At 47.0% G+C, this 11,726-nt stretch overlaps 1 protein-coding gene across 1 annotated transcript in view; it reads left to right on the plus strand.

Annotated features, from left to right (window-relative positions):
- Window positions 1–11,719, plus strand: part of LOC311123087 (tRNA dimethylallyltransferase-like) — a gene marked incomplete at both ends in the record, with an annotated part of 54,226 nt that extends 42,507 nt beyond the window's left edge. The window contains 3 exons of the mRNA XM_084197362.1: window positions 8,056–8,150; window positions 8,998–9,152; window positions 11,614–11,719. Of these exons, the coding sequence (XP_084053488.1) occupies window positions 8,056–8,150; window positions 8,998–9,152; window positions 11,614–11,719 (356 nt within the window). The remainder of the gene's footprint in view (window positions 1–8,055; window positions 8,151–8,997; window positions 9,153–11,613) is intronic.
- Between the last annotated feature and the right edge of the window lie 7 nt (window positions 11,720–11,726).

An 11,726-nucleotide genomic window follows, 5' to 3' on the forward strand; every position in this document is an offset into this window, starting at 1 on the left:
AAAATAATAGGGTGAAAAATAATCGAATCACAATACAATAATAATTAATAATAATGCATTTTTATATAGAAATCACAATACAATATAACTTTTAATCTTTGTTTGAGGATTTACGGCATTTACATTCAACTGTTACACATTTTACAAATCTGATGTGCTTAGATTTAGCCTACGGTACATGGCTGATGTGAGCTGTATTTTTTCTTAATAATAAGCATCATACAGGGTAGGCCTAGGCTACAGTCCTGAAACTTACCAATAGCATTGTGCAGCCTGTGTCCGAAACATCCAAGGTTTGCCCACTTGTTCAGCTGCAATGCCTTGATCATGTTCGATCCGCTGTCGGTCGTCATACAAACTTGACGCGACTCTTTTAATCCCCAGGACGACAGTATGTCCCTCAGCCCACCTGCAATTATTTCCCCGGTGTGGTCGTCTGGGAAATAAGACGTCTGTAGGCACTTACTTTTCAGTTTCCAGTCACCGTCTATGTAATGGATTGTGAGGCTTATATAAGGTTCTGTGGTACGACTTGACCATAGATCGGCAGTAGTGGAGAAGAATGGAATGTTATTTATCTCACTGTAAACTCTGTCCCAGCATTCTGTGTAAAGCTGTGGCAGGCATTTTTGGCTAAAATATTTGCGGCTCGGGATCTCATATCTTGGGTCCAGAGTTTGAATCAACTTTCTGAACCCCTCTTTCTCCACAGTTTGAATCGGTACCATGTCCTTCGCTATGTGATTTGTAATCACAGCTGTGATGTCTATCCATTTTTTGCTCGTCTTCTCATAGCAAGTACCGGCAGCAAATGATGATATAATTGATTGTTGAGTGCGAGTCTGGCTTGTCTTCGGGCGAGCTCCTGGGCTTACTGTCTCACGCATTCTGGTGCATTGTTCATACTCACGGACATGTATGTTTTTTAAGTGATTGAACAGGTTGGTCGTGTTTCCACCTTTTGCTAAGACAACACGACGACACAACTTGCATAGGGTAGTGTTTTGGTCGGGGTCGGAGATTTTAAAGCCAAACCAGTTCCAAACAACAGAGGTGCCCCCTTTCTTCTTAACCAATTTATCCTCCTGCTCTTGAGCAACATCAATTTCTGTGTTTTCGCTCATCCTGGATTGTAAAGTTTTCCCCCAATAGTTAACCTGCCTCCTAACTGCAGCTGCCTGCACACTTCTTTGTTGCTAGCACTACATGCGTGCAACAAGTGCATGCGACGTGCGCTCATAAAAATAGGTCAACATATTAACATACATTCTTTTATTCGTAAGAACCAAGAAAGGTTGGATAAAAAAAAAAAAAAAAGATGTAGCTACTTAGTACTATCACTCAGTTGAAATTTGGAACAAAAAAATATTGATGCAAAATTCGAATTTATGAATTCTGAATAAATCGCGGTATCCATGATATTGCTAAATCCATATCATGGCGCGGCACAATACCGGTTTTTACTATCAAACCGGTATATCGCCCACTCCTACCCCCACCCCGTGCCAATCGCACCCCAACAACCTGTATTGTAGTGGCTTCCTTACCAATTGACCGTAGCCACTGCCCAAGCCTGAAGCGGGGTTGTTTCGGACGCGTTTACAGTATCAGTTCTCTATGTTTGACCAGTAGTATGAAGCTGCAGCTTGGAGTATTGCTTCTCCATACTATGTAATGTATTCCCTGTGAATCTGGTGATTTATTTTAATTTTTTTCCCTGTTCAGGGAAATTAGTAATTGCAGTCGGTTGCATTATTTTATGGAGGACTAAAAGTGCCACAATTAAATAAATAAATACACCATTAAATAATTACTTAAATGTGTCATTAATTAATTCAAATTAGAATTAAATACATAAATGTGTAATTAAATGTATCATTAATTAATTCAAATACCGATTCATTTTATGTAAAATACATATATAATTATTTCACTATTTACATTTACATTTCATGATCCTGCATTGCAGTGATTCATGAATTACTTAAAACTGTCAAACTGACCCATCAAAGTCAGTGGGCGGGGCTAACGTGAATCTAGTCTGATCCATTGCTTTGGTCTGAAGTAGAGTAGGCCAACCTGGATAGAGACAATGGAGGATCTCCGTGAACTTTCCAGGGAGTTGGTTAGAGACATTTTAAACTTAGCAGAGGATGTAGAAGCAGGACCTGCTGACATTATCCGGAATTGATTTGTCTTGGCTTGATGCAGAGGGTAACCAATCAGGCGTTAGGTTCCGCCTACCAACTTTTGATGGGTCAGTTTGACAGTTTTAAGTAATTCAGGAAGCACTCCAACGCAGGACCATGAAATGTAAATGTAAATAGTGAAATTATTATATATGTATTTTACATAAAATGAATCGGTATTTGAATTAATTAATGACACATTTAATAACACATTTATGTATTTAATTCTAATTTTAATTAATTAATGACACATTTAAGTAATTATTTAATGGTGTATTTATTTATTTAATTGTGGCACTTTTAGTCCTCCATATTATTTACCATAAGTAGTGTGAAAGTACCGGGTTTTGACCATTAAATGTCGCTGTTCCTGCTATACCACCACACTCTTATCCATTTTTTGCTGGTCTTTTGTGTTTATTAAATAGATGGTCATTACACAGGTGCATTACACAGGTGCACCTTGTGCTGGGGACAATTAAAAGGCCATTCTAAAATGTGCAGATTTGGGGCGGCAGGTAGCTTAGTGGTTAAGAGCGTTGTCAGTAACCGAAAGGTCGCTGGTTCTAATCCCTGACCCGACTAGGTGAAAAATCTGTCGATGTGCCCTTGAGCAAGGCACTTAACCCTAATTGCTCCTGTAAGTCGCTCTGGATAAGAGCGTCTGCTAAATGACTAAAATGTAAATGTAATGTCACACAACACAATGCCACAGATGTCTCAAGTTTTGAGGGAGCGTGCACTTGGCATGCTGACTGCAGGAATGTCCACCAGAGCTGTTGCGAGATAATTGAATGTTCATTTCCCTACCAACGTTGTTTTAGAGAATTTAGCAGTACATCCAACCGGCCTCACAAATGCAGACTAAGTGTATGGCGTTGTGTGGGTGAGCGGTTTTCTGATATCGACGTTGTGAACAGAGTGCTCCGTGGTGGTTGGGGTTATGGTATGGGCAGACATAAGCTACGGACAACGAACACAATTGTATTTTATCGATGGCAATTTGAATGCACAGGGATAGCGTGACGAGATCCTGAGGCCCATTTTTTTTTTTTTGAAGGTATCTGTGGCCAACAGATGCAAATCTGTTTTCCCAGTCATGTGAGATCCATAGATTAGGGCCTAATACATTTATTTCAATTGACTGATTTCCTTATATGAACTGTAACTCAGTAAAACCTTTGAAATGGTTGGGTTTTATATTTTTGTTCAGTGTACATTACTTTATATTCCGGACTTGTGATAGGTCTTAATTTCTTTTTTTTTGTTTGTTTGTTGGTGTTGTAATGTTGTTGGTGTTGTATTGCTAGATATTACTGCATTGTTGGCGCTAGGAAAAATAAGCATTTTGCTGCACCTGCAATAACATCTGCGGAACTGTGTATGCGACCAATAAACATTTTGATTCCTCACACACAGCATATGCTTTACTCACCTTGTAACAGTGCTATTCTCCCTCAGCCTAAAATAGGAAATGTCCCCAGGACAGAGACTATACCTTGTTTTACTATCTTTGTGGGGACATTTTGGGGATTTCTGCACAGCAGCTTCAGCTGGAGACTCTAATAATAGTGTCAGTGCAGCCCTCATGTGCCGGGGAAGAGAATTTGAGACGGGGAGAGGGGGGAGGGAGAGAGACTGAGGGCGTGAAGGGGAGCGACAGACGGTGGGGAGTGAGAGATACAGAGGGGGAGAGGCCATGAAAGAAGGTATGGAGAGAGAGAGAGAGAGAGAGAGACAGGAATGGATGATTGGAGAGGGTGGAAGACGGAGAGAGTGTGATGGACATGGAGAGGGGGAGAGATAGAGGTAGTTAAAATGATGTACAGAGAAAGTTGGAGGGGTTAGAAGAATGGAATGGAAGAGGAGGAAGAGAAGAGGTGTAGAGGAATGGAGAGAGAGAGAGAGTGGAGGATAACGTCCTATCATTGTCTCTCTATTTAACATGCTGTTCACATCTCTCTTTCTGCTTCTCTCTATCTCTGCCTCTCTCCAATCCCCTCTCTCTCTAGCATCATTTCCTGCTTCTCCCTCCCTTTCTCTCTCTCCCCCCTCTCTTTCTCTCTCCCCCCTCTATTTCTCTCTCCCCCCTCTATTTCTCTCTCCCCCCTCTATTTCTCTCTCCCCCCTCTCTTTCTCTCTCCCCCTTATTTCTCTCTCCCCTCCTTTCTCTCTCTCCCCTCCTTTCTCTCTCCCCCCTCTCTTTCTCTCCCCCCCCACTATTTCTCTCTCCCCCCACTATTTCTCTCTCCCCCCTCTATTTCTCTCTCCCCCCTCTATTTCTCTCTCCCCCCTCTCTTTCTCTCTCCCCCTTCTTTCTCTCTCCCCTCCTTTCTCTCTCTCCCCCTCCTCTTTCTCTCTCACCCCTCTCTTTCTTTCTCCCCCCTCTTTTTCTCCATCTCCCCTTTCGATCTCTCTCCCCCCTCCCTTTCGATTTCTCTCCCCCCCTCCCTTTCGATCCCTCTCCCCCCTCCCTTCCTCTCTCTCCCCCTCTTTCTCTCTCTCCCCCCTCCCTTTCTCTCCCCCTCTCTCTCTCACCCCTCCCTTTCTCTCCCCCCTCCCTTTCTCTCCCCCCTCTTTTTCTCCATCTCCCCTTTCGATCTCTCTCCCCCCTCCCTTTCGATCTCTCTCCCCCCTCCCTTTCGATCTCTCTCCCCCCTCCCTTTCGATTTCTCTCCCCCCCTCCCTTTCGATCCCTCTCCCCCCTCCCTTCCTCTCTCTCCCCCTCTTTCTCTCTCTCCCCCCTCCCTTTCTCTCCCCCTCTCTCTCTACCCCCTCCCTTTCTCTCCCCCCTCCCTTTCTATTTCTCTTCTACTTTCACTGTCAGTATTTATTCTCTTTCCTGCAGCTCTTCTCTTCCTCCCTCTCTCTCTCCCACAGGCTCATATTCTCCCTCTTCTCTCATCTGTCTTCTCTTCCTCTTGCTCACCCCTTGGGGAGTGCAATGAGTGCAGAGTGACGCAGGGTGGTGACTGTGTGTGTGTGTGTGTGTGTGTGTGTGTGTGTGTGTGCGTGTGTGTGTGCGTGTGTGTTTATGTACTGTGCGAGGGGCAGGTGAGTGATGATAGCTGATGGGCCTTATCTTGTCTGAGCAGTTAGCTAATTATCCCTAGGGAGAGAGAGGGAGGTACTTGAGCCTATCATCAGCTCTCTGATCACTGGTCTTTTACGTTGTAAATAAATACATGTAGTTCATATACACTGAGTGTACAAAAACATTAGGAACCCCCTCCCCTCCACACAAACACGTTTGCCCTCAGAACAGTCTCAATTCGTCGGGGCATGGACTACAAGGTGTGGAAAGCGTTCCACGTGGGATGCTGGCCCAGGTTGATTCCAATGCTTCCCACAGTTGTCATGTTGTCTGGATGTCCTTTGGGTGGTGGACCATTCTTGATAGGAGCAATTAGGGTTAAGTGCCTTGCTGAAGGGCACATCAACAGATTTTTCACCTAGTCGGCTCGGGGATTAGAACCAGCGACCTTTCGGTTACTGGCACTACGCTCTTAACCACTAAGCTACCTGCCGCCCAAAATACCCTCAAATTAAAGCTGACAGTCTGCACTTTAACCTCAGTCAGTGTAGCATTTATAAATCCAATGTGTCATTGTCCCAATACTTTTGGAGCTCACTGTATCTTATGTTTTTGTGTATTGTATATATGGATATATATATACAGTGCCTTCGGAAAGTATTCAGACCCCTTGACTTTGTCCACATTTTGTTACGTTACAGCCTTATTCTAAAATGGATTTTAAAAATGGTCCTCTGTAGCTCAGCTGGTAGAGCACGGCGCTTATAACGCCAAGGTAGTGGGTTCGATCCCCGGGACCACCCATACACAACAAATGTATGCACGCATGACTGTAAGTCGCTTTGGATAAAAGCGTCTGCTAAATGGCATATTATTATTATTATTAAAATAATAATCCTCAGCAATCTACACACAATACCCCATAATGACAAAGCGAAAACAGGTTTTTAGAAATTGTTGTAAATTAAAAATAAAATAAAAACAGATACCTTATTTACGTAAGTATTCAGACCCTTTGCTACAAGACTCGAAATTGAGCTCAGGTGCATCCTTTTTCCATTGATCATCCTTGAGACGTTTCTACAACTTGATTGGAGTCCACCTGTGGTAAATTCAATTGATTGGACATGATTTGGAAAGGCACACACCTGTCTATATAAGGTCCAACAGTTGACAGTGCATGTCAGAGCAAAAACCAAGCCATGACGTCGAAGGAATTGTCCGTAGAGCTCAGAGACAGGATTGTGTCGAGGCACAGATCTGGGGAAGGGTACCAAAAAATGTCTGCAGCGTTGAAGGTCCCCAAGAACACAGTGGCCTCCATCATTCTTAAATGGAAGAAGTTTGGAACCAACAAGACTCTTCCTAGAGCTGGCCGCCTGGCCAAACTGAGCAATCGGTGGAGAAGAGCCTTGGTCAGGGAGGTGACCAAGAACCCGATGGTCACTCTGACAGAGCTCTAGAGTTCCTCTGTGGAGATGGGAGAACCTTCCAGAAGGACAACCATCTCTGCAGCACTCCACCAATCAGGCCTTTATGGTAGAGTGGCCAGACGGAAACCACTCCTCAGTAAAAGGCACATGACAGCCCGCTTGGAGTTTGCCAAAAGGCACCTAAAGACTCTCAGACCATGAAAAACAAGATTCTCTGGTCTGATGAAACCAAGATTGAAATCTTTGGCCTGAATGCGAAGCGTCAGGTCTGGAGGAAACCTGGTACCATCCCTACGGTGAAGCATGGTGGTGGCAACATCATGCTGTGGGTATGTTTTTCAGCGGCAGGGACTTAGAGACTAGTCAGGATCAAGGGAAAGATGAACGGAGCAAAGTACAACGAGATCCTTGATGAAAACCTGCTCCAGAGTGCTCTGGACCTCCATATTGACTGACCTTCATGTCTTAAAGTAATGATGGACTGTCGTTTCTCTTTGCTTATTTGAGCTGTTCTTGCCATAATATGGACTTGGTCTTTTACCAAATAGGGTAAAAGACCAAGTCCCCCCCCCCCCTACCTTGCCACAAAACAAAACTGATTGGCTCAAACGCATTAAGAAGGAAAGAAATTCCACAAATTAACTGTCTCCCGAGTGGCGCAGTGGTCTAAGGCTCTGCATCGCAGTGCTAGCTTTGCCACTAGAGATCCTGGTTCGAATCCAGGCTCTGTCGTAGCCGGCCGCGACCGGGAGACCCATGGGGCGGCGCACAATTGGCCCAGCATCGTCTAGGGTAGGGGAGGGAATGGCCGGCAGGGATGTTGGTAGAGCATGGCGTTTGCAACGCCAGGGTTGTGGGTTCGATTCCCGCGGGGGGCCAGTATGAAAATAAAATAAAAAATAAAGATAAAAAATGAAAAACATGAAGTAAAAAAAATCATATAAAATAAAATAATATGTATGCACTCACTAACTGTAAGTCGCTCTGGATAAGAGCGTCTGCTAAATGACTAAAATGTAAAATGTAAATGTTAAGAAGGCACACCTGTTAATTGAAATGCATTCCAGGTGACTACCTCATGAAGCTGGTTGAGAGCATGCCAAGAGTGTACAAAGCTGTCATCAAGTCAAAGGGTGGCTATTTTGAAAAATCTCAAATATATTTTGATTTGTTTTAATTGGTCACTACATGATTCCATATGTGTTATTTCATAGTTCTGATGTCTTCACTATTATTCTACAATGTAGAAAATAAAGAAAAACCCTTGAATGAGTAGGTGTGTCCAAACTTTTGACTGGTAGTGTATGTATGTATGTATGTATGTATGTATGTATGTATATATATATGTATGTATATATATATTAGGGTATATCAGTGTTTCCTTAACCACCTCACATAGAGGACATGTACAGCAGAGAGAAGCTGCCTATCATAGTAGGAGGAACTAACTACTACATAGAATCACTGCTGTGGAGAGTACTGATGGATAAAGTGGTAAGAACTTCACTACTCACCCCTTACTCCTAACTTACCCCTAACTCACCCCTCCTCACCCCTAACTAACCCCTCCTCACCCCTAACTAACCCCTCCTCACCCCTAACTCATCCCTCCTCACCCCTAACTAACCCCTCCTCACCCCTAACTAACCCCTCCTCACCTCAAACTCACCCCTCCTCACCCCTAACTCACCCCTCCTCACTCCTAACTTACCCCTCCTCACCCCTAACTCACCCCTAACTCACCCCTATCTCACCCTGCCTCACTCCTTACTCACACCTACATGAGTTGTTGCTGTGGAGAGTACTGGGGATACAGGACAGGGGTAAGAAAGTAACCTCATGTAACTTATCATTTTCTCCCCTATTTCCCCCTCCCTCCCTCTCCCTCCCTCCCTCCGAAGTATGGAAAGATATTGAGAAGACCACCTGATGATGCAATATAATGCCAACTCACTTTATTCTGATACTCTCTTTACCTCTCTCCCCACTCTCTCTCCCCCGTTCTCTCTCTTTCTCTCTTTACCTCTCTCCCCACTCTCTCCCCCGTTCTCTCTCTTTCTCTCTTTACCTCTCTCCCCACTCTCTCTTTCCCGTTCTCTCTATACCTCTCTCCCCCGTTCTCTCTCTCTTTCCCTCTTTACCTCTCTCCCCCACTCTCTTTCCCGTTCTCTCTTTACCTCTCTTTCTCTCCCCCGTTCTCTCTTTACCTTTCTCCCCTCTCTCTCTCCCCCGTTCTCTCTCTTTCTCTCTTTACCTCTCTCCCCCACTCTCTCTCTCTTTCCCGTTCTCTCTTTACCTCTCTCTTTCTCTCCCCTCTCCTCCTCCTCGTTCTGTCTCTCAGCAGGAGAATGAAGGAGAGGGGAAGGATGGTGGGTCTCCTGATAGGAAGGCAGAGCTGGAGAAACTGGGCGGGGCTGAGCTCCACAGGAGACTGACGGTGGTCGATCCTGAAATGGCCTCCATGCTGCACCCTCACGACACGCGCAAGATGGCCAGGTAGGCTATGCTGTGTGTTAAACAAAAAGGCTTCTATATTGACATTCAAACCCACATCACTTATTCATGCCTGGGTGCGCTATGTGGTGTGAAGAGACAGAGATCACCCCGACACAAACTGTTTCCTCCTGTCATTTCCTGTCAGAGGAACAGTGTGACCTATACACAAACACACACAAACACAAACAAACACACACACACACACACACACACACACACACACACACACATTAGAGGAAGAGCGACCCAACCCTCAGTCTCACAGGTTCTAGACAGGCTGTTCTGACATACTGTACCTCCGCTTCGTAAATATGTGTGTGTGTGTGTGTGTGTGTGTGTGTGTGTGTGTGTGTGTGTGTGTGTGTTGCATAAAAACTTCATCCTGTCAATGAGCTGAGAGGTTGCTGAGTTTACTAGGCATAGAGTAGTCTCCTGCCCCAACCTATCACACCAGCCCCAACCCATTACACCAGTCCATCACACCAGTCCCAGTCCATCACACCAGCCCCAGTCCATCACACCAACCCATCACACCAACCCATCATACCAGGCCATCTCACCAACCCATCACACCAACCCCAACCATCACACCAACCCATCATACCAGGCCATCTCACCAACCCATCACACCAGCCCCAGTCCATCACACCAACCCATCACACCAACCCATCTCACCAACCCATCACACCAGCCCCAGCCCATCACACCAGCCCCAGCCCATCACACCAACCCCAACCATCACACCAGCCCCAACCATCACACCAGCCCATCACACCAGCCCCAACCATCACACCAGTCCCAACACATCACACCAGCCCATCACACCAACCCTTCACACCAACCCTTCACACCAGTCCCAACCCTTCACACCAGTCCCAACCCATCACACCAGTCCATCACACCAGTCCATCACACCAGTCCCAACCCATCACACCAGCCCCAACCCATCACACCAGCCCCAACCCATCACACCAGCCCCAACCCATCACACCAGCCCCAACCCATCACACCAGCCCCAACCCATCACACCAGCCCCAACCCATCACACCAGCCCATCACAGCAGCCCGTCACACCAGCCCCAACCCATCACACCAGCCCCAACCATCACACCAGCCTCAACCCATCACACCAGCCCCAGTCCATCACACCAGCCCCAGTCCATCACACCAACCCATCATACCAGCCCATCACACAACCCATCACACCAGTCCATCACACCAGTCCATCACACCAGTCCATCTCACCAGTCCATCTCACCAGTCCATCACACCAGTCCATCACACCAGTCCGTCACAGCAGCCCGTCACACCAGCCCCAACCCATCACACCAACCCATCACACCAGCCCCAGCCCATCACACCAACCCATCACACCAGCCCCAGCCCATCACACCAACCCCAACCATCACACCAGCCCATCACACCAGCCCATCACACCAGCCCATCACACCAGCCCCAACCCATCACACCAGCCCCAACCATCACACCAGTCCATCACACCAACCCATCACACCAGCCCCAACCCATCACACCAACCCATCACACCAGTCCCAACCCTTCACACCAGTCCCAACCAATCACACCAGTCCATCACAGCAGCCCGTCACACCAGCCCCAACACATCACACCAACCCATCACACCAGTCCATCACACATCCCATCACACCAGTCCCAACCCATCACACCAACCCATCACATCAGCCCCAACCCATAACACCAACCCATCACACCAGTCCCAACCCATCACACCAACCCATCTCACCAGTCCATCACACCAGTCCGTCACAGCAGCCCGTCATACCAGCCCCAACCCATCACACCAACCCATCACACCAGCCCCAGCCCATCACACCAACCCATCACACCAGCCCCAGCCCATCACACCAACCCCAACCATCACACCAGCCCCAACCATCACACCAGCCCATCACACCAGCCCCAACCCATCACACCAGCCCCAACCATCACACCAGTCCATCACACCAACCCATCACACCAGCCCCAACCCATCACACCAACCCATCACACCAGTCCCAACCCTTCACACCAGTCCCAACCAATCACACCAGTCCATCACACCAGCCCGTCACACCAGCCCCAACCCATCACACCAACCCATCACACCAGTCCATCACACATCCCATCACACCAGTCCCAACCCATCACACCAACCCATCACATCAGCCCCAACCCATAACACCAACCCATCACACCAGTCCATCACAGCAGCCCATCACAGCAGCCCCAACCATCACACCAGCCCCAACCATCACACCAGTCCATTACACCAGTCCATTACACCAGTCCATTACACCAGCCCATCACACCAGTCCATCACATCCATCTAATGTCAAGAAATCTGTTGTTTTTCATTTTCTTTTCATCTCCTTGTCCTCTTGTGTTGTTGATCTGTGAAAGAGGGCGGGACTCTGACTCTGTCCTGTTTGTTTGACACCTCTAGGAGCCTACAGGTGCATGCGGAGACAGGCGTGCCTCACAGCCATTGGTTGGAGGAGCAGAGAGGGCAGGAGGGGGGAGATGGGCTGGGGGGGCCACTGAGGTACCCAGACCCCT

The sequence above is a fragment of the Coregonus lavaretus genome (assembly GCF_964263955.1).
Source record: "Coregonus lavaretus genome assembly, contig: HAP1_SCAFFOLD_1694, whole genome shotgun sequence".
Taxonomy (NCBI): domain Eukaryota; kingdom Metazoa; phylum Chordata; class Actinopteri; order Salmoniformes; family Salmonidae; genus Coregonus; species Coregonus lavaretus.